At 43.5% G+C, this 19,854-nt stretch overlaps 1 protein-coding gene across 1 annotated transcript in view; it reads left to right on the forward strand.

Moving 5' to 3' along the window:
- The window catches only part of LOC141066950 (myomegalin-like), a 397,502-nt gene that overhangs the window by 157,182 nt on the left and 220,466 nt on the right, over window positions 1-19,854 (forward strand). The window contains exon 6 of the mRNA XM_073558018.1: window positions 19,009-19,212. Coding sequence (XP_073414119.1) covers window positions 19,009-19,212 — 204 coding nt within the window. The remainder of the gene's footprint in view (window positions 1-19,008; window positions 19,213-19,854) is intronic.

Consider the following 19,854-nt stretch of genomic DNA (forward strand, 5'->3'; position numbering starts at 1 on the left):
TAGGCATCTTAGTCAATAAGAAGCTAAATTGGAGTGCCCAGTGTCAGGCAGCTGCCACCAAAGCAAATAGGGTCATGGGCCCAAAGACTCATAGATATCAAATTTAATATATTAATGATCTACTGGATGGCTTACACAGTAAAATATCAGTATTTGCAGATGATACAAAACTATGTAAGGTAGTTAACACAAAGGAGGACAGTTTGCAACTACAGACAGATTTGAGTGAATTGGGCTGAAAAATGGCAAATGAGGTTTAACACAGATAAGTGTAAGGTTATGCACATGGGAAGGAGAAACAGATGCTACAATTACTTACTAAATGGTAAACTGCTGGGGAAGTCAGACATGGAAAAAGACTTAGGCATCTTAGTCAATAAGAAGCTAAATTGGAGTGCCCAGTGTCAGGCAGCTGCCACCAAAGCAAATAGGGTCATGATATGCATTAGAAGAGGTCTGGGGACACGAGATGAAAACATAATTCTCCCTCTGTACAAATCACTCGTCAGACCACACTTGGAGTATTGTGTGCAATTTTGGACGCCGGTGCTCAAGAAAGACATTACTGAACTTGAAAGGGTTCAAAGGCGGGTTACTAAAATGATAAATGGAGTTGGTTCACTACAATACCCAGAAAGATTATCAAAATTAGGTCAATTTACTCTAGAAAAGCGAAGACTTAGGGGAGACTTAATATATATGTACAAGTATATCAGATTGCAATACAGAGATCTCTCCAATGAACTGTTTGTACCAAGGACTGTGACAAGAACAAGGGGCATTCTCTTCGTTTGGAGGAAAGACAATTTCTGCACCAGCATAGAAGAGGGTTCTTCACGGTAAGAGCTGTGAGGCTCTGGAATTCTCTTCCTGAGGAAGTGGTGATGGCCAACTCACTGAACGAATTTAAGAAAGGAATGGATGCTTTTCTTGTGAGTAACAGTATAGAAGATTACGAATAACAGAATATTATAGGTAGATGGTTGACCCAGCTTAGGGGAAGGAAATTTTTTCCCTATGGAGAAAATTGGCTTCTACTCTGGGTTTTTTGCCTTCCTCAGGATCAACAATGCAGAACAGCTGCACTAAAAATAGGCTGAACTAGATGGACATAAGGTCTTCCTTCAGCCTTCAAAACTATGTTGCTATGTTACTATGTTAAAGCTTAATATTTTTGGTAGTTGGAGTGGGTTTTTTTAAGATTTGGATATCTTAGGAGGATATCTGTTTGTGCAGGTAACAATTACTGTGCAGATTTATTAGGCAACTTAATAAAAACCAAATATATACTCATCTCACTTGTTTATTTTTACCAGGTAAACCAATAGAGCAACACAAAATTTAGAAATAAACATTTCTGACATTCAAAAACAAAACAAAAAAAATCAGTGACCAATATAGCCACCTTTCTTTACGATGACACTCAAAAGCCTTCCATCCATAGATTCTGTCAGTTGCTTGATCTATTTACGATCAACATTGCGTGCTGCAGCCACCACAGCCACCCAGACACTGTTCGGAGAGGTGTACTGTTTTCCCTCCCTGTAGATCTCACATTTTATGAGGGACCACAGGTTCTCTATGGGGTTCAGATCTGGTGAACAAGGGGGCCATGTCATTATTTTTTCTTGCAGACCCCTCATCCTATCACTCAGCTAGCAGTAGCCGTGGAGTGTTCCTACGGTGATCCTAGACACCTCGTCACAGCCGGAGATCTAAATAAGCCTAAAGAGAGAAAAGGGAAAAACTGACTGCCCCAGAGCAGACCCCAAAGCAATAGGCATCCCCCAACATATAATGACGGGTGAAGCAAGATGAAAACACTAACACAGATAGAAAGATAGGTTGAGCAAACGATGGGGCCCAAGCTAACTAAAAAGGACAGGACAGAAAAGCTGCTGTCTGCAATCCGAGAAAACCCTGCTAAAAATATTACCAACACAACTGATAAGCAAAAAGGACCCTGAAGTCACTAGACTTCAAACACTATATCAGCACTCAGAATATTCTGGAAGCAGAGCAAAAGAGAACACTGATCAAGGAAAAAGAATCCAGCACACCCCTGGCCGGGGATGGCTGAACTCAAAAAACAAGGTAAACAAAACCAAAACTAATAAGTTCAATAGCAGAGCAAAAACTTATCTTTGGGAAGCAGGAATCAGACTGGTCTCCAAGAATCCAGCAGAGAAATCACCAGCGACTCAGAAGGGCGTCGGCTGCCGTATATCCAGTCTGTAGTTCCCGTTACCCAGTCACAATCCACCTGATCAGGTGTTTGGTTCCTTTCATCCAAATCAGCCTCACTACCTTCCTTCACCAGAAGAGGGAGATCCTCAGACACAAAAGATGAATGAATAGATGAGCTCACAACAGTACCTCCCCCTTGAGGAGGGGTCATCGAACCCTCATCCAGGCCGCCAGGCCGATCAGGATGATCCCGATGAAAAGCACGCACCAGTCTTTCGGCATAAATATCAGAGGCAGAGACCCAGGAATTATCCTCCTGACCATAACCCTTCCACTTAATCAAATACTGGAGTCTCCATCTAGCCAGACTGGAATCCAGTATCTTCTCTACCTCATATTCCATGTTACCTTCAACCAACACAGGGTCAGGAGGTGCCGCCATAGGAACCACTGGTTCAGCAAACCTCTTCGACAAGGACTTATGAAACACATTATAAATCTTAAATATGACAGGAAGAGCCAACCAAAAAGAGACCGGATTAATAATCTCCAAAATCTTGTAAGGTCCAATAAATCTAGGTATATACTTTGGAGAAGCCACTTTCATAGAGATATTCTTTGATGACAACCAGACCATATCACCCACCTTAAACCGGGGACCAATGGTCCTATGCCGGTTAGAAAACCGCTGGGCCTTTTCCTGGGAAAGAGACAACTTATCCACCACTTAGTCCCAAATCTGCTGCATTCTTTCCACCACAGTGTCAACCCCTGGACAGGCAGAAGACTCCACCTGCCCTGAAGAAAATCGAGGATGAAACCCAAAGTTACAGAAAAAGGGTGACATCAAAGTGGCAGAACTAGCTCTATTATTTAAAGCAAAAATCGGCCAAGGGTAAAAATGAGACCCAATCATCCTGATCAGCAGATATAAAACATCTCAAATAAGCCTCCAAAGTCTGGTTTGTTCTCTCCATCTGCCCATTGGTCTGAGGGTGAAATGCAGAGGAGAAGGACAACTGAATTCCCAACTTGGAACAAAAGGTCCTCCAGAATCTAGAGACAAACTGAACTCCTCTGTCCGATACAATGTTCTCAGGAATCCCGTGCAAGCGAACCACCTGTTGCAAAAACAAAGGCACCAACTCAGAGGAAGATGGCAACTTAGGGAGTGGTACAAGATGGACCATCTTAGAGAATCTATCACAAATCACCCAGATAACAGTCATCCTCTGAGAGACAGGCAGATCAGAAATAAAATCCATTGAAATATGGGTCCATGGCCTCCTGGGCACCGGCAAAGGCATCAACAACCCACTAGAACGAGAACAAGGCTTAGATCGGGAGCAAGTCCCTCAGGACTGCACAAAATTTCTGACATCACGAGACAAGGCAGGCCACCAAAAAGACCGACTTACCAAATCTCTAGTACCAAAAATACCTGGATGACCAGCCAACGCGGAGCAATGAACCACAGACATCACTTTCCTCCTCCACTGGTCAGGAACATATAACCTACCACTGGGACAATGCTCAGGCTTATCCTCCTGAAACGTCTCCAGAGCACGTCTCAAATCAGGCCAGATGGCAGAAAGAACCACCCCCTCACCTAAGATGGTAGCAGGCTTGGTCACAATAGGAGAATCGGCCAAATAACTCCTAGAGAGGGCATCAGCCTTAACGTTCTTAGTGCCCGAAAGAAAGGAGAACACAAAATCAAAACTTGTGAAAAACAAGGCCCACCTGGCCAGTCTCGGATTGAAGCATTTAGCCGACTCAAGGTAGATCAAATTCTTGTGGTCAGTGAGGACCACAACTTGATGTCTAGCTCCCTCCAACCAATGTCTCCACTCCTCAAATGCCCACTTCATGGCCAACAGTTCTCGATTCCCCACATCATAGTTGCGTTCCGAAGGAGAGAACTTTCGGGAAAAGAAGGCACAGGGGTTCATTTTACATGTTACAGGATACACCATTCAACACCAGAGACGCTCTCACAAATCACTTAACCATCTGCTCACTCTTTCTATCCTCCTTCTCCTAGTTGCAGGAGACGTTGCTCCCAACCCTGGTCCCCCATGTTATAGAAAGTCAAACCCCCCCACTGCTACACTCAGAAACCCCTCTAATCTTATTAATATTCCCTGCATGCCATCTGTCTCTCTTAATTGTGCACTTTGGAATTCTCGCTCAGTGTGTAACAAACTCTCCTTCATTCATGACTTCTTCCTTTCTAATTCTCTTAACCTCCTGGCTCTTACTGAAACCTGGATCCAGCAGTCAGATACTACCGCTGCTGCTGCTCTTTCATACGGGGGGCTACACTTCTCTCATACCCCAAGATCAGACAATAGAGCTGGTGGAGGTGTTGGTCTGCTCCTATCACCAAAATGTACCTTTCAGGTTATCCCTCAAGTACCCTCACTTGTCTTCCCTTCTTTTGAGGTCCATGCCGTCAGACTCTACACCCCCTTCTCCATGCGAGTGGCGGTGGTGTATCGTCCTCCCGGCCCCTCCCATCAGTTCCTGGATCATTTTGCCACTTGGCTTCCACATTTTCTCTCCTGTGACATCCCTACCCTCATCATGGGAGATTTCAACATCCCCATTGCTCTTCCCCTCTCCCCATCTGCTACTCGCCTTTTATCTCTAACCTCCTCATTTGGCCTTTCGCAGCTTACTAATTCTCCAACGCATGAAGACGGAAACTCCCTCGACTTGGTCTTCTCTCGGCTTTGTGCAGTGGATGATTTTGCAAACTCCCCTCTCCCGCTCTCTGACCACAATCTTCTTTCATTCTCTATAAAGAACTGCCAGGCTGCTCAGGTCACCCCCACTGTCCAGACTTATAGAAACATACAGGCCATTAACACCCAGAAACTTCTGAAGAACTTGCAGTCTTCATTGGCCCCTATCTCCTCCCTCTCATGTCCTGATTCTGCATTGAAGCATTACAATGAAACACTTCAAAGTGCCCTCGATGAATTTGCACCCCCTATAAATAGAACACCACAACGCAGACGGCGACAACCCTGGCACACGGTGCAAACACGTTTCCTGCAGCGGTGCTCCAGGTGCGCCGAACGTCTGTTGAGAAAATCCAATCTACACGAAGATTTCATCCATTTTAAGTTTATGCTTAGAACATACAACACTGCCCTTCACCTCTCCAAACAAACCTATTTCAACACCCTCATCATCTCACTGTCCAATAACCCGAAACGTCTCTTTGACACTTTTCATTCTCTACTCAATCCAAGAGTACAGGCCCCAACCACGGAGCTCCGAGCTGACGATCTGGCCAATTACTTCAAAGAAAAAATTGACCAGATCCGACAGGAAATTACCTCCAAATCCCCTCATACCATGCACTGTCCTCCCTCCCCCACTGCATCTAACTCACTCTCTGATTTTGAACCAGTCACAGAAGAAGAAGTAAGCAGGCTCCTTGCATCTTCTCGCCCAACTACTTGCACCAGTGACCCATTTCCGTCACATCTCCTCCAGTCCCTTTCCCCTGCTGTCACCCCTCACCTAACTAAAATATTTAACCTCTCTCTCTCTTCTGGTATTTTTCCCTCCTCATTTAAGCATGCCATCATACATCCACTACTTAAAAAACCATCCCTCGACCAAAACTGTGCCGCTAACTATAGACCTGTCTCTAATCTTCCCTTCATCTCTAAACTCCTGGAACGCCTGGTCCACTCCCGTCTTATCCGCTATCTCTCAGAAAACTCTGTTCTCGACCCTCTCCAATCCGGTTTCCGCTCTTTACACTCCACTGAAACTGCCCTCACTAAAGTCTCTAATGATCTGCTAACAGCTAAATCAAATGGTCATTACTCCATGCTAATTCTCTTGGATCTCTCTGCAGCATTCGACACTGTGGATCATCAGCTCCTCCTCACTATGCTCCGTTCCATTGGCCTCAAGGACACCGTTCTCTCCTGGTTCTCCTCCTATCTCTCCGACCGCTCCTTTACTGTTTCTTTTGCCGGTTCCTCCTCCTCTCACCTTCCCCTTACTGTTGGGGTTCCTCAAGGATCGGTTCTAGGCCCCCTCCTCTTCTCCTTGTACACTGCCCCTATTGGTCAAACAATCAGTAGATTTGGTTTCCAGTACCATCTCTATGCTGATGACACCCAATTATACGCTTCTTCTCCTGACATCACGACAGCCTTTCTAGAAAACACTGGCGATTGTCTAAACGCTGTGTCTAATATCATGTCCTCACTATATCTGAAACTGAACCTGTCAAAGACTGAACTCCTTGTGTTTCCTCCCGCTACTAATGTACCTACACCCGACATTGCCATTTCCGTCTGTGGTTCCACTATTACTCCCCAGCAACATGCCCGCTGTCTTGGGGTCATACTTGATTCTGAGCTTTCCTTTGCCCCCCACATTCGATCACTTGCTCGCTCTTGTCATCTGCACCTCAAAAACATTTCTAGAATTCGACCTTTTCTTACTTTTGACTCTGCAAAAACTCTTACTGTTTCTCTTATTCATTCTCGTCTCGACTATTGTAACTCTCTTCTAATCGGTCTCCCTCTTACCAAACTCTCCCCTCTCCAATCTGTCTTGAATGCTGCAGCCAGGATCATATTCCTCACCAATCGTTACACCGATGCCTCTACCTTGTGCCAGTCATTACACTGGCTACCCATCCACTCCAGAATTCAGTATAAACTTATTACCCTCACCCACAAAGCCCTCCATGGCTCAGCACCACCCTACATCTCCTCCCTTGTTTCAGTATACCACCCTACCCGCGCCCTCCGTTCTGCTGATGACCTGAGGTTAGTATCCTCAATAGTCAGAACCTCCCACTCCCGTCTCCAAGACTTTACACGTGCCGCGCCAATTCTTTGGAATGCACTTCCCAGGTCAATACGATTAGTCCCCAATCCCCACAATTTTAAGCGTGTCCTGAAAACGCATTTATTCAGACTGGCCTATCGCCTCAACACATTAACCTAACCTATCCCTGTGTGGCAGAGCCAAAAGTTTTACCATAACCAGGTTCCCAGCATCATGTTCCCACATGCTTTATGCATCCATTAGCCCTCTGTGTCTGTACTGTTACACACTTAACATTATGGCTGGTCCATACAATCAGGGCAACTGTTACCACCCACCTTTCGTGTCTACCTCTTTCCTCATAGACTGTAAGCTTGCGAGCAGGGCCCTCACTCCTCTTGGTATTTGTTATAATCTACTGTATGTGATTATTGTTATGCTGTAATGTCTATTGTCTGTACAAATCCCCTCTGAAATGTAAAGTGCTGCGGAATATGTCGGCGCTATAAAAATAAAATTTATTATTTATTATTATTATTATTATTCTTTTGGGACAAAACAGCTCCTGCACCAGTCTCTGAAGCATCCACCTCCACCTGAAATGGAAGTGAGACATCGGGTTGTCGCAAAATCGGAGAAGTGAACCTCCACTTCAGCTCCTGAAAAGAAGAAACAGCCTCTGGAGACCAATTCAGCAAATCAGTGCCCTTCTTAGTCAAATCAGTCAATGGTTTGGCAATAACAGAAAAATTGGCTATAAACTTACGATATAAATTAGCAAAACCCAAAAACTTCTGGAGAGCCTTCAAAGAAGTGGGCTGCACCCAATCATAAATGGCCTGTACCTTGGCCGGGTCCATTTCAATAGTTGACGGAGACAAAATAAATCCCAAAAATGAAATCCTCTGTACACCAAAAAGACATTTCGATCCCTTAACATACAGGGAGTTTTCCCTCAAAATCCGGAACACAGTCCGAACATGTTCCACATGAGAGTCCCAAACCCTGGAAAAGATCAAAATATCATCCAAATAGATGATCACAAACTTATCCACAAAGTCCTGGAAAATATCATTCATGAAACACTGGAAGACAGAAGGGGCGTTAGTGAGCCCAAAAGGCATCACCAGGTACTCAAAATGTCCCTCTGGAGTATTAAACGTTGTCTTCCATTCAACCCCATGCTTAATGCGAATAAGATTATACGCCCCCTGAGGTCAAGCTTGGTAAACCAGCAAGCACCTTCAACTCTAGAAAATAGGTCAGAAATCAGGGGTAGCGGATACTGGTATTTAACAGTAATTTTGTTAAGGGAGCGATAGTCAATACAGGGCCTTAATGAACCATCCTTCTTGGCCACAAAACAAACCCCAGCACCCAAGGGTGAAGAGGATGATCTAATATGACCCTTCTCCAACGACTCCTTAATATAAGAACGCATAGCCTCATGTTCGGGTACAGATAAATTAAAATGTCGACCCTTGGGAAATTTACACCCCGGACTCAGCTCAATTGCACAGTCATAACTCCTATGAGGAGGCAAAGACGCAGACTTACTCTCACTAAACACATCATAAAAATCAGCCAAATAGTCAGGAACCTCATGTGACTGGGGAGAGGTGGAGCAACAGGAGTGTCACTAAGAGCACACCGACAACCCCAACTCACCACAGACACAGATTTCCAATCCAAAACTGGGTTATGGATTTGCAACCAGGGGAACCCCAGCACGATGGTATCATGCAAATTATGCAACACCAAAAATCTGCAATTTTCTTGATGGTCTGGGGCGACCCGCATTACCACCTGGGTCCAAAACTGAGGTTTATTCTTCGCCAAAGGAGTAGTATCAATACCCCTCAAAGGAATAGGCGTCCGCAGGGGTGTCATAGGGAAACCACAACGTTTAGCAAAATCTAAATCCATTAGGTTCAAGGCCGCTCCTGAATCCACAAAGGCTTTAGCAGAAAATGTGGACAGGGAGCAGATGAGAGTAATTGCCAGAAGAAACTTAGCTTGTACACCACCTACAGCAAATGTGTGTGCAAAACGTTTCTCTCGTTTAGGGCAGACAGAAATAATGTGAGAGGCATCTCCACAGAAAAACATAGCTTATTACGTCTTCTAAACTCCTGACGTTGCGCCCAAGACAAAACTATCACATTGCATAGGTTCAGACATTTGTTCAACAGGTGGCAGCGTTTCCCGTATAATTTTACGTTCACGTAAACGCCGATCAACCTGAATGGCTAATGACATAGATTCGTCAAGACCAGAGGGAATAGGAAATCCCACCATAGTATCTTTTACAGTTTCTGACAAACCCTTCCGAAAGAGAGCTGCCAAGGCACCATCATTCCAAGTGCTGAGAACCGCCCACTTTCAGAATTTTTGACAGTACAGTTCTGCAGAATCTTGACCCTGGTTCAATGCCAACAGGGTCTTTTCAGCTTGATCAATAGCATTAGGTTCATCATACAACAACCCCAAGGCCTGAAAAAATGCATCCACATTAGCTAGAATAGGATCATCTGGTAGTAAAGAAAATGCCCAATCCTGGGGATCGCCGCGCAGCAAGGAGATGACAATTTTAACCTGCTGCGCAGAGCTCCCCGATGAGTTAGGCTTCAAGGCAAGAAATAATTTACAATTATTCTTAAAATTCAAAAATTTAGACCGATCCCCAAAAAACACATCAGGAGTAGGGATTTTTGGTTCAGCAGCGTGTGAATGAGCAAGATAGGCGTAAATTCCTCGCACTTCAGCAGCAAGCTGCTCCACACGATCATACAATTGCTTAAACTCCATCATAAAAAAAAATATTCCTCCTACGACCTCAGAGAAAAAGGAAAAAATATACACACACACACAAAAAAATTCTAACACCTTTTTCTTTTTAAACAATTCCTTCCTGCTTTTGAGTACCCTAGAATCTGCGGTATGGCTGGTGATTCTGTTATGATTGAGTCACCAAGGAGGAAAAAACAAAACACAAGCTCAGCCCAGAAAATCAGAGAGGTTGGAAACTAGCGGATTGCAGACCCCTGATCCTATCACACAACTAGCAGTAGCCGTGGAGTGTTCCTACGGTGATCCTAGACACCTTGTCACAGCCGGAGATCTAAATAAGCCTAAAGAGAGAAAAGGGAAAAACTGACTGCCCCAGGGCAGACCCCAAAGCAATAGGCAGCCCCCAACATATAATGACGGTGAAGCAAGATGAAAACACTAACACAGATAGAAAGATAGGTTGAGCAAACGATGGGGCCCAAGCTAACTAAAAAGGACAGGACAGAAAAGCTGCTGTCTGCAATCCGAGAAAACCCTGCTAAAAATATTACCAACACAACTGATAAGCAAAAAGGACCCTGAAGTCACTAGACTTCAAACACTCTATCAGCACTCAGAATATTCTGGAAGCAGAGCAAAAGAGAACACTGATCAAGGATAAAGAATCCAGCACACCCCTGGCCGGGGATGGCTGAACTCAAAAAGCAAGGTAAACAAAACCAAAACTAATAAGTTCAATAGCAGAGCAAAAACTTATCTTTGGGAAGCAGGAATCAGACTGGTCTCCAAGAATCCAGCAGAGAAATCACCAGCGACTCAGAAGGGCGTCGGCTGCCTTATATCCAGTCTGTAGTTCCCGTTACCCAGTCACAATCCACTTGATCAGGTGTTTGGTTTCTTTCATCCAAATCAGCCTCACTACCTTCCTTCACCAGAAGAGGGAGATCCTCAGACACAAAAGATGAATGAACAGATGAGCTCACAACATATAGGGTTTTGATGTAATTAGACCACACCCCTCCTCATTACAGAGATGCAAATAACCTGATTTACATAATTGGCAGTTGGCTTTCAAGCCTATACAGCTTGGAGTAGGACAACATGTAGAAAAAGGATGATGTGATCAAAATACTCATTTGCCTAATAATTCTGCACCCAGTGTATAATTTCACAGTCTGTATCTTTATTTCAATTAAAGGATTTTCTAATGGGTGTCTATGTTTTCCTTACAATTTGACTATGGGGTTAGTAATAATGGCGTCTTATTGAAGCCTCTCCATTACTAACCTCGGTGCTTGGTGTCACCTGAAAGGTGACATCAACCCCCCAACTGTTACACCATATGCCACCGCTACGGGGCAGTGGGAAGAGGGGGGGCACTATCCATGGTCCCTTCCTAGTCTATTAACATCAGCCATCAGCTGTCTGAATAGCCATTGCTGGCTATTAATTATAGGGGGACTCACGCCATTTTTTTCAATAAAATAACCTAATTAATACATGTTCAGTATTGTGCACACGTGTAAATGTTTGTGTGTCACTGACATCTCATATATATATATAGATATAAATGTGTGTGTATATATATATATATATATATATATATATTATACTAGATGGCGGCCCGATGCTATCTCATTGGGGCGGTAATATCACGATGGGGGCAGGCTTTGCGGCGTTGAGAATCCCCCCCCCATGTGCTCATCTGTTATGATTGAGTCACCGTAGGAGGCAAAAACAGAAATGCTAGCTAAGTCCTGAAAACCAGAGAAGTTGGCAACTATCAGATTGCAGACCCCTGAACCTATCAACACATCTAGCAGTAGTCGTGGGGGGTTCCTACGATGACCTAGACCCCTCGATCACAGCCGGAGAGATACATAGGCCTAAAGAAGGAAAGGGGTAATCTAACTGCCCCAGAGCAGACCCCAAAGCAATAGGCAGCCCCCCACATATAATGACGGTGAAGCAAGATGAAAACACTTACACAGACAGAAAGACAGGCTGAGCAAAGACGGGGCCCAAAAACTACCTAGATAGGCACGGATAGGAAGGCTGCTGTCTGCAATCTGCCAAAACCCTATCAGAGACAAAAGCCAACAAGCTGATATAAAAATGGCCCTGAAGCAACTAAGCTTCAAAAACTAAATCAGCACTCAGGTACTTTCAGAAGACAGAGCTCACGGAACACTGCACACTCCAGCAGGGAGTGGCAGAATCCAAAAAGCAAGAAAAACAAAAACAAATCTTAGATGCAAAAAGGCAAAACAGAAAACTTAGCTTTAGGAGAGCAGGAATCAGACTGGTGTCCAAGAGTCCACAGAGAAATCACCCGCAGGGCAGAAAGGGCGTAGGCTGCCTTAAATACAGTCAGTGACTCCACTCAGCCAATCGTCTTCATTAGTCCCAGGTGCCTGATAATCAGGCTCACTACCTTCCTTCACTAGAATAGGGAGTTCACCAGGCCTCAGTGACGGAGGGGAAAATGAACTCACAACACTCATTCACCTATCCACTCTTTCTTTCCCCATGTGCTGATTTCTCCTGTCGGTGCTCTCTTCTTTGACCTGTCTACTCCTTGTGCTCTCCCCCTTGTCTGCAGTCTCTCTCCTTCCTGTGCTGTGTTCTCCCCTCATATGCTGTCTCGATTGAGCTGTCTTTTCCCTGTGCTCTCCCTCTCTCACCTCTGTATCTGACCATGTACAGAACATACCACAGCTCCTGGGCAGGGGAGGAAGCAAAAAACAGTACTGGCGTTACAGCAGGAGATTGCAGAGGATACATTTTGTGAGGTAAAATATTGTTTAAAAACTCAGTGAAATATTTTGCCTCACAAAATGAATCCTCTGTGATGCTCTGCTGTATTGTCAGTATTGTCTTTTGCTTCCTCCCCTGCCCAGGAGATGTGTTATGCTCCGTACACGGTCAGACACAATTTTTAAAATGAACTTTCGTTCGTGGGAAAATCCCTTTAATGTGACCGGCTTCCTCTGCCTGTAGACACGTCGCGCATCTGCTGCCGGGATCAGCCGAATGATTCACTGCGCCTGGGCGGAATTCGTACAGGCGCAGTGCAACGGTGTTCCGCTGGTGGTACCGCGCAAGAGGCTGCGTGAGTGTGAGAGTGTGTGTGTGTGCGAGTGTGTGTTTTCAGTGCGTATAGAATGTATGTGTGTGTGGTGTGACGGTGTTCCGCTGGTGGTACTGTGCAGTAGGTTGGTACTGGCAGCAGTTTCCATATTGAGTCACCCATCACTTGGGTGTCCCAATATGGCGGTCGGTTAACTTCCTCCCCTTGGAATTCTGGGATATGGTGACATCTGGACAGAACAGGAAATGAAAACATTACAAGGTATATATATATATATGTACACTGCGTTCCAAATTATTATGCAAATTGGATTTAAGTGTCATAAAGATGTAATTTTTTGTTTTTCAAATAAACTCATAGATGCTATTGTGTATCAGGGCTCTTTGGATCACTGAAATCAATCTCAAACGCCTGTGATAATTAGTTTACCAGGTGAGCCTAATTAAAGGAAAACTACTTAAGAATGATGTTCCACATTATTAAGCAGGGCACAGGTTTCAAGGAATTTAGGAAAGAAAACGGATCTCTCTGCTGCTGAAAAGCATCAAATAGTGCAATGCCTTGGTCATGAGATGAAAACATTAGATATTTCCCAAAAACTTAAACGTGATCATCGTACTGTTAAGAGATTTGTGGTTGATTCTGAGCACAAACATGTTTGTGCTGATAAAGGCAGAATGAGGAAGGTTTCTGCCAGGCAAGTTCATCGGATTAAGAGAGCAGCTGCTAAAAAGCCATTACAAACCAGCAAACAGATATTTAAAGCTGCTGGTGCCTCTGGAGTCCCTCGAACCTCAAGGTGTAGGATCCTTCAAAGGCTTGCTGTGGTGCATAAACCTACTATTCAGCCACTCCTAAACAGTGTTCACAAGCAGAAATGGTTGCAGTGGGCCCAGACATGAAGACTAATTTTCAAACAGTCTTGTTTACTGATGAGTGTCGAGCAACCCTGGATGGTCCAGATGGATGGAGTAGTGGATGGTTGGTGGATGGCCACTATGTCCCAACAAGACTGCGACGTCAGCAAGGAGGTGGAGGAGTCATGTTTTGGGCCGGAATCATGGGGAAACAGCTGGTAGGGCTCTGTAAGTTTCCTGAAGGTGTGAAAATGACCTCTGCAAAGTATATAGAGTTTCTGACTGACCGCTGTCTTCCATGTTATAAAAAGCAGAAATGTGCCTTCAGGAGCAAAATCCTCTTCATGCATGACACTGCACCATGTCATGCTGCAAAGAATACATCTGAGTCATTGACTGCTATAGTCATAAAAGGAGATAAACTCATGGTGTGGCCACCATCTTCCCCTGACCTCAACCCTATAGAGAACCTTTGGAGTATCATCAAGCGAAAGATCTATGAGGGTGGAAGGCAGTTCACATCAAAACAGCAGCTCTGGGAGGCTATTCTGACTTCATGCAAAGAAATACAAGCAGAAACTCTCCAAAAACTCACAATTTCAATGGATGCAAGAATTGTGAAGGTGATATCAAAGAAGGGTTCCTATGTTAACATGTAACTTGGCCTGTTAGGCTACTTTCACACATCAGTTTTTTGCCGTCAGGCAGGATCCGGCTATTTTTAGAAAAAACGGATCCGGCATAAATTTTGGAGAACTGTAGAAACGGATCCGTTTTTTTGCTGGATCCGTCTAGCAGGTTATATCTGTTCCTGGGGGCTGGCCAATTGGATCTGAGCATGCGCAGACTTAAAAAACCGGATCCGGTGGCTGGATCCGTCTTTTTCTGGATCCGGCGCATTCCGGCGCCCATAGACTTTCATTGTAGCAAAAAGCTGGAAGCGCCGGATCCGGCGCTTCCGGCTTTTTCGCCGGAGACAAAAAACGTTACAGTAGCCGTTTTTTCCAGACGCCGGAATGAGACAAGTTGCCGGATCCGGCAAAAAACGGATGAAACGCAATGCCATCCGGCGCGATCCGGCGCTAATGCAAGTCAATGGGGAAAAACTGATGTGTGAAAGAGGCCTTAGGATGTTTTGGAGTTAAATAGCTTTTTTGTTCGGTGAATGTGACCTCCTAATGCTGCAAATTCCACAAATGAGCATTTTCAGTTCTTTAAAACATATCAAATGTTTAGAAATTCTACTGTGCATAATAATTTGGAACAGTGCAATTTGAGTTTTTATTCATTTTGGACATTATATTGTTATCATTGGGAGGTTTCTTCAATAAAATTCGATGCATACTCTAACGGGTGATGACTTTTATTAGACTGACTCTCATTTGTACCAACTATTTAGGAAAATCAGAGAAAAACATCATTTGCATAATAATTTGGAACACAGTGTATATATCTATTCTTTTCTAACCTGTCAATGTGATATACCGACATTTCATCTATCTATTTTAGGATTGCTACCTCCAATAGGTGGCACTAGAGTTCTAGTCCTCTTCCTCTCTGAAGAGACAATTTGCATAATTAGCATATTTCCCAGAGGAGCATTGCGGCTTTAAGTCTCCTCACCTCGACATGCTTAGCATGTTATTCTCCGCAAGGAGAAATGATACTTCCTGGATATCGGTCAGATGCCTCTCTCACAGCCAAACCAGATCTTCTCCCACTTTGCACTGATGAGGGGCAGTATCCCGAAACACAGTGTCTGCAAATGGAGATTCTGGTTTGGCTTTTATCCTAAGTCATGTAACTAGGCTCGTTAAAGGGTCAACATTGACTTTTAGGATTGCTACCTCCAATAGGTGGCACTAGAATTCTAGTCCTCTTCCTCTCTGAAGAGACAATTTGCATAATTAGCATATTTCCCAGAGGAGCATTGCGGCTTTAAGTCTCCTCACCTCGACATGCTTAGCATGTTATTCTCCGCAAGGAGAAATGATACTTCCTGGATATCGGTCAGATGCCTCTCTCACAGCCAAACCAGATCTTCTCCCACTTTGCACTGATGAGGGGCAGTACCCCGAAACACAGTGTCTGCAAATGGAGATTCTGGTTTGGCTTTTATCCTAAGTCATGTAACTAGGCTCGTTAAAGGGTCAACATTGACTTTTAGGATTGCTACCTCCAATAGGTGGCACTAGAGTTCTAGTCCTCTTCCTCTCTGAAGAGACAATTTGCATAATTTTCATCTATCTATGTAATATAAATACTTATGTGTGTGTGTGTGTGTGTGTGTGTGTGTGTGTGTGTGTGTGTCACTGACATGTATACTCTGCTCTACAGCTCTGGCAAAAATTAAGAGACCACTGCACAGTTTTATAAATATCAGCTTCTCTACATGTCTGGCAGCATTTCCATTCCAGTGTCAGTTGAATTTCAACCAGAGTACACCACATTCTTACTTAATGTGCTTCTGATTAGGTGATCACCTGAACCAAATTTTATTTAACAAGTGAAAGTATAAAAAATCCTGCTGTGGTGTTCACAATCCTCTTGCAAGCTGGATGGCAAAACAAGTGCTAGTAATATCCAAAAAGTAATAGGAATGAAAAAATAACTTTTAACTGTGCCAAAGGAGTTGAAAAGAAAAGGAGTGAGGAAAAGAAGGCATCAGTTCTGGCTTTACTAGCAGAGGGATACAGTGAGTATCATGTTGCCTTCATCCTTAAAATTTCTAAGACAGCACAGTCCATTACAATAAGGTCAAGCAGCAGACATTGGGGCCAAAAAAAGCTACAGACCGGCAGAGGGCGAAAACGAATCTCCACTGACTGGGATGACCGTCATCTTATTCGAACGTAACTCAGCAACCGCAGAATGACATCAAGTGATCTACAAAAGAAATGGCAAATGTCAGCTGGGGTGAAGTGCATGGCAAGAACAGTTTGTAACAGGCTCCTAGAGGCAGAGCTAAAGTCATGTAAAGCTAGAGAAAAGCATTTCATCAATGAGAAGCAAAGGAGAGTCAGGCTGAAGTTTGCAAAAGACCATAAGGATTGGACCATAGAGGACTGGAGTAAGGTAATCTTCTCTGATGAGTCTAATTTTTAGCTTTGCCCAACACCTGGTCGTCTAATGGTTAAACGGAGAACTGGAAAGGAGTACAAGCCACATTGTCTTGCACCCACTGTGAAATTTGGTGGAAGATCGGTAATCATCTGTGGATGCTTCAGCAAGGCTGGAATTGGGCAGGTTAATCTTTGCGAAGGATGTATGAAACAAGCCACATACAAGGTTATCCTGGAAAAACAGTTGATTCCTTCTGCCCAGGAAAACCTCTGGAATGTAATCAAGAGGTAGATGGATAGTCACAAGCCATCAAACAAAGAAGAACTGCTTACATTTTTGTACCAGGAGTGGCATAAGGTCACCCAAAAGCAGTGTGAGAGACTGGTGGAAAGCATGCCAAGATGCATGAAAGCTGTGATTAAAAATCATGGTTATTCCACAAAATATTGATTTCTGAACTCTTCCTGAGTTGAAACATTAGTATTGTTGTTTCTAAATGATTATGGACTTGTTTTCTTAGCATTATTCGAGGTCTGCAAGCACTGCATTTTTTTGTTATTTTGACCATTTGTCATTTTTTGAAAATAAATACAAAATTTAGTGCTTGGAAATTCGAAGACATGTTGTCAGTAGTTTATAGAATAAGAGAGCAATTTACATTTTACTCAAAAATATACCTATAAAGAGAAAAATCAGACAAACTGACCATTTTGCAGTGGTCTCTTAATTTTTGCCAGAGCTATATATACATATGAACAACGACAAAGCAAAGTCCAGCAGTAACGTGAGCAATCCAGGATGCTGTTAAAAATTTTTTTCTTTTTATTCATAAATCCATTAAAATGCAATGGTCCAAGCAGTTCAAAACAGCAATAACGCAGGAAAGTCGTGCAGATAGGACTACGCATTTCAGCGGTAGAACCCGCCTTCTTCACGGTCCAGAATCTATATAGATTCTGGACCGTGAAGAAGGCGGGTTCTACCGCTGAAACGCGTAAACGCTGAAACGCTGAAACGCGTAGAACCCGCCTTCTTCACGGTCCAGAATCTATATAGATTCTGGACCGTGAAGAAGGCGGGTTCTACCGCTGAAACGCGTAGTCCTATCTGCACGACTTTCCTGCGTTATTGCTGTTTTGAACTGCTTGGACCATTGCATTTTAATGGATTTATGAATAAAAAGAAAAAAAATTTTAACAGCATCCTGGATTGCTCACGTTATTGCTGGACTTTGCTTTGTCGTTGTTCACATTTGTATGGATGGACTCCTACATCCAGATCCGGGCACAACGGAGTTAACCAGGTCAGCTGAGGTTCCAGGTGGTTCACAGGAGTGAGCTGGTCTACATTGTTGGATATATATATATATATATATATACTGTATATTCTATGTGTATATATCTATTCTATCTATTCTTTTCTAAGCTGTCAGTGTGATTTTACTGTATAGCCGCATATGAATTGCCAGCTTTTCAACGGACGCCGGTGCATAAAAATCGGAAAGCACTCGCATGGTGCGAGTGCTGTGCAATATTTTTTTTTCTCGTGCCCATTGAATTGCATGGACGAGCCTTGTCCGAGATACGCAGCGATATGCAGCATGCTGCGATTTTTTTTCTCAGTCCGATGTCAGCTGAGAAAAAAATTGCAGATGACATGTCACCCATTGAATAACATTGGTCCGAGTGCAATCTGTTTTTTTTTTATCGGATTGCACTCGTCCGTATTTCTCGCAAATGAGTATGAGCCCTAAGAGGAAGTTATAAGATTTCTGACATTTGATGCACACTTTTTTTTTTGTTCCTGACTGAATTGAAAAAATTGCATTGTTTTCATAAATTTGCAGCATGTTTTTGTCCATTTTGTCATAGAAAGTAATGAGAGTGGAAAACGTTGAAAAAATGCAATAGTTTTAAGTGTTTTGGGTAAAAAAAAAAATTATTAAACATATTGTAGACAAAGCACACATGTAATCTGCTCCCCAAAAACGTGTGAAAACGCTGAAAAACAGGAGAATTGAATTCAGTGTTTTTGCTACCAAGAGAGCAGGTTTTGACTGCAGAAAATACTAAACTGCTGCTTATGAATACAAAGTTATGGATACAAATGCCCATCTGTGCCATATTTTTTCTGTTATGTTTGTGGCAGGAAAAGAATGAATTGTTACTCCTGATATAGTCTGTCCTCAGAGATGGTTTGTGTTGTGTTTTCCAGACTTTTCCAGTAACGCCAACCCAGCTCCAGTTTTTAGACTTGCAGAACACATTATTCTCTACTCAGATGGAACTTCATAAAAAGCAAATGGCTCTCCGACAAAAGGAACGTCAGCTAGCTGAGGCTAAAAGATCTCAGTGGTTACTGGAGGGTGATATCCTAGAAGGACAGCAGCAGAAAGAAACTACATGGAAACACAATCAGGTGCTGCCTTCTTCCTGTCTTTCTGTATAATGTGAATTTTGTGGCTACTGTCGGTGGTGTGCACTTATAAGGTGGACATTTGACAAATGCGTACCAGCCAGATAAAAACCAAAAGAACACTATTCTGGCCTCTGTCTTGTAAACTGAACTCGAAAATTATAGGCCAGTAAGTATAACCTCAACTGTGGGTAAAATATTGGAGGCTTTTCTAAGAGATACTATACTGGAGTATCTGGAGAAGAATAACCTCATGACCCAATATCAACATGGGTTTACAAGGGACCGTTCCTGTCAGACTAATCTGATATGCTTTTATGAAGAGGTAAGTTCCGGACTGGACCAAAGGAATGCAGTGGACGTGGTGTACATGGACTTTTCAAAAGCTTTTGATACGGTGCCACACAAAAGGTTGATACATAATATGAGAACATTGGGGATAGGGGAAAATATGTGTAGGTGGGTTAAGAGTTGGCTCAGGGATAGGAAACAAAGAGTGGTTATTAATGGAGCACACTCAGACTGGGTCACGGTTAGCAGTGGGGTACCACAGGGGTCAGTTTTGGGCCCGCTTCTTTTTAACATATTTATTAATGACCTTGTAGGGGGCATAGAGAGTAGAATTTCAATATTTGCAGATGACAC

The sequence above is a fragment of the Dendrobates tinctorius genome, unplaced genomic scaffold, assembly GCF_039654945.1.
Source record: "Dendrobates tinctorius isolate UK_male_01 unplaced genomic scaffold, ASM3965494v1 ptg000012l, whole genome shotgun sequence".
NCBI classification, from domain to species: Eukaryota; Metazoa; Chordata; class Amphibia; order Anura; family Dendrobatidae; genus Dendrobates; species Dendrobates tinctorius.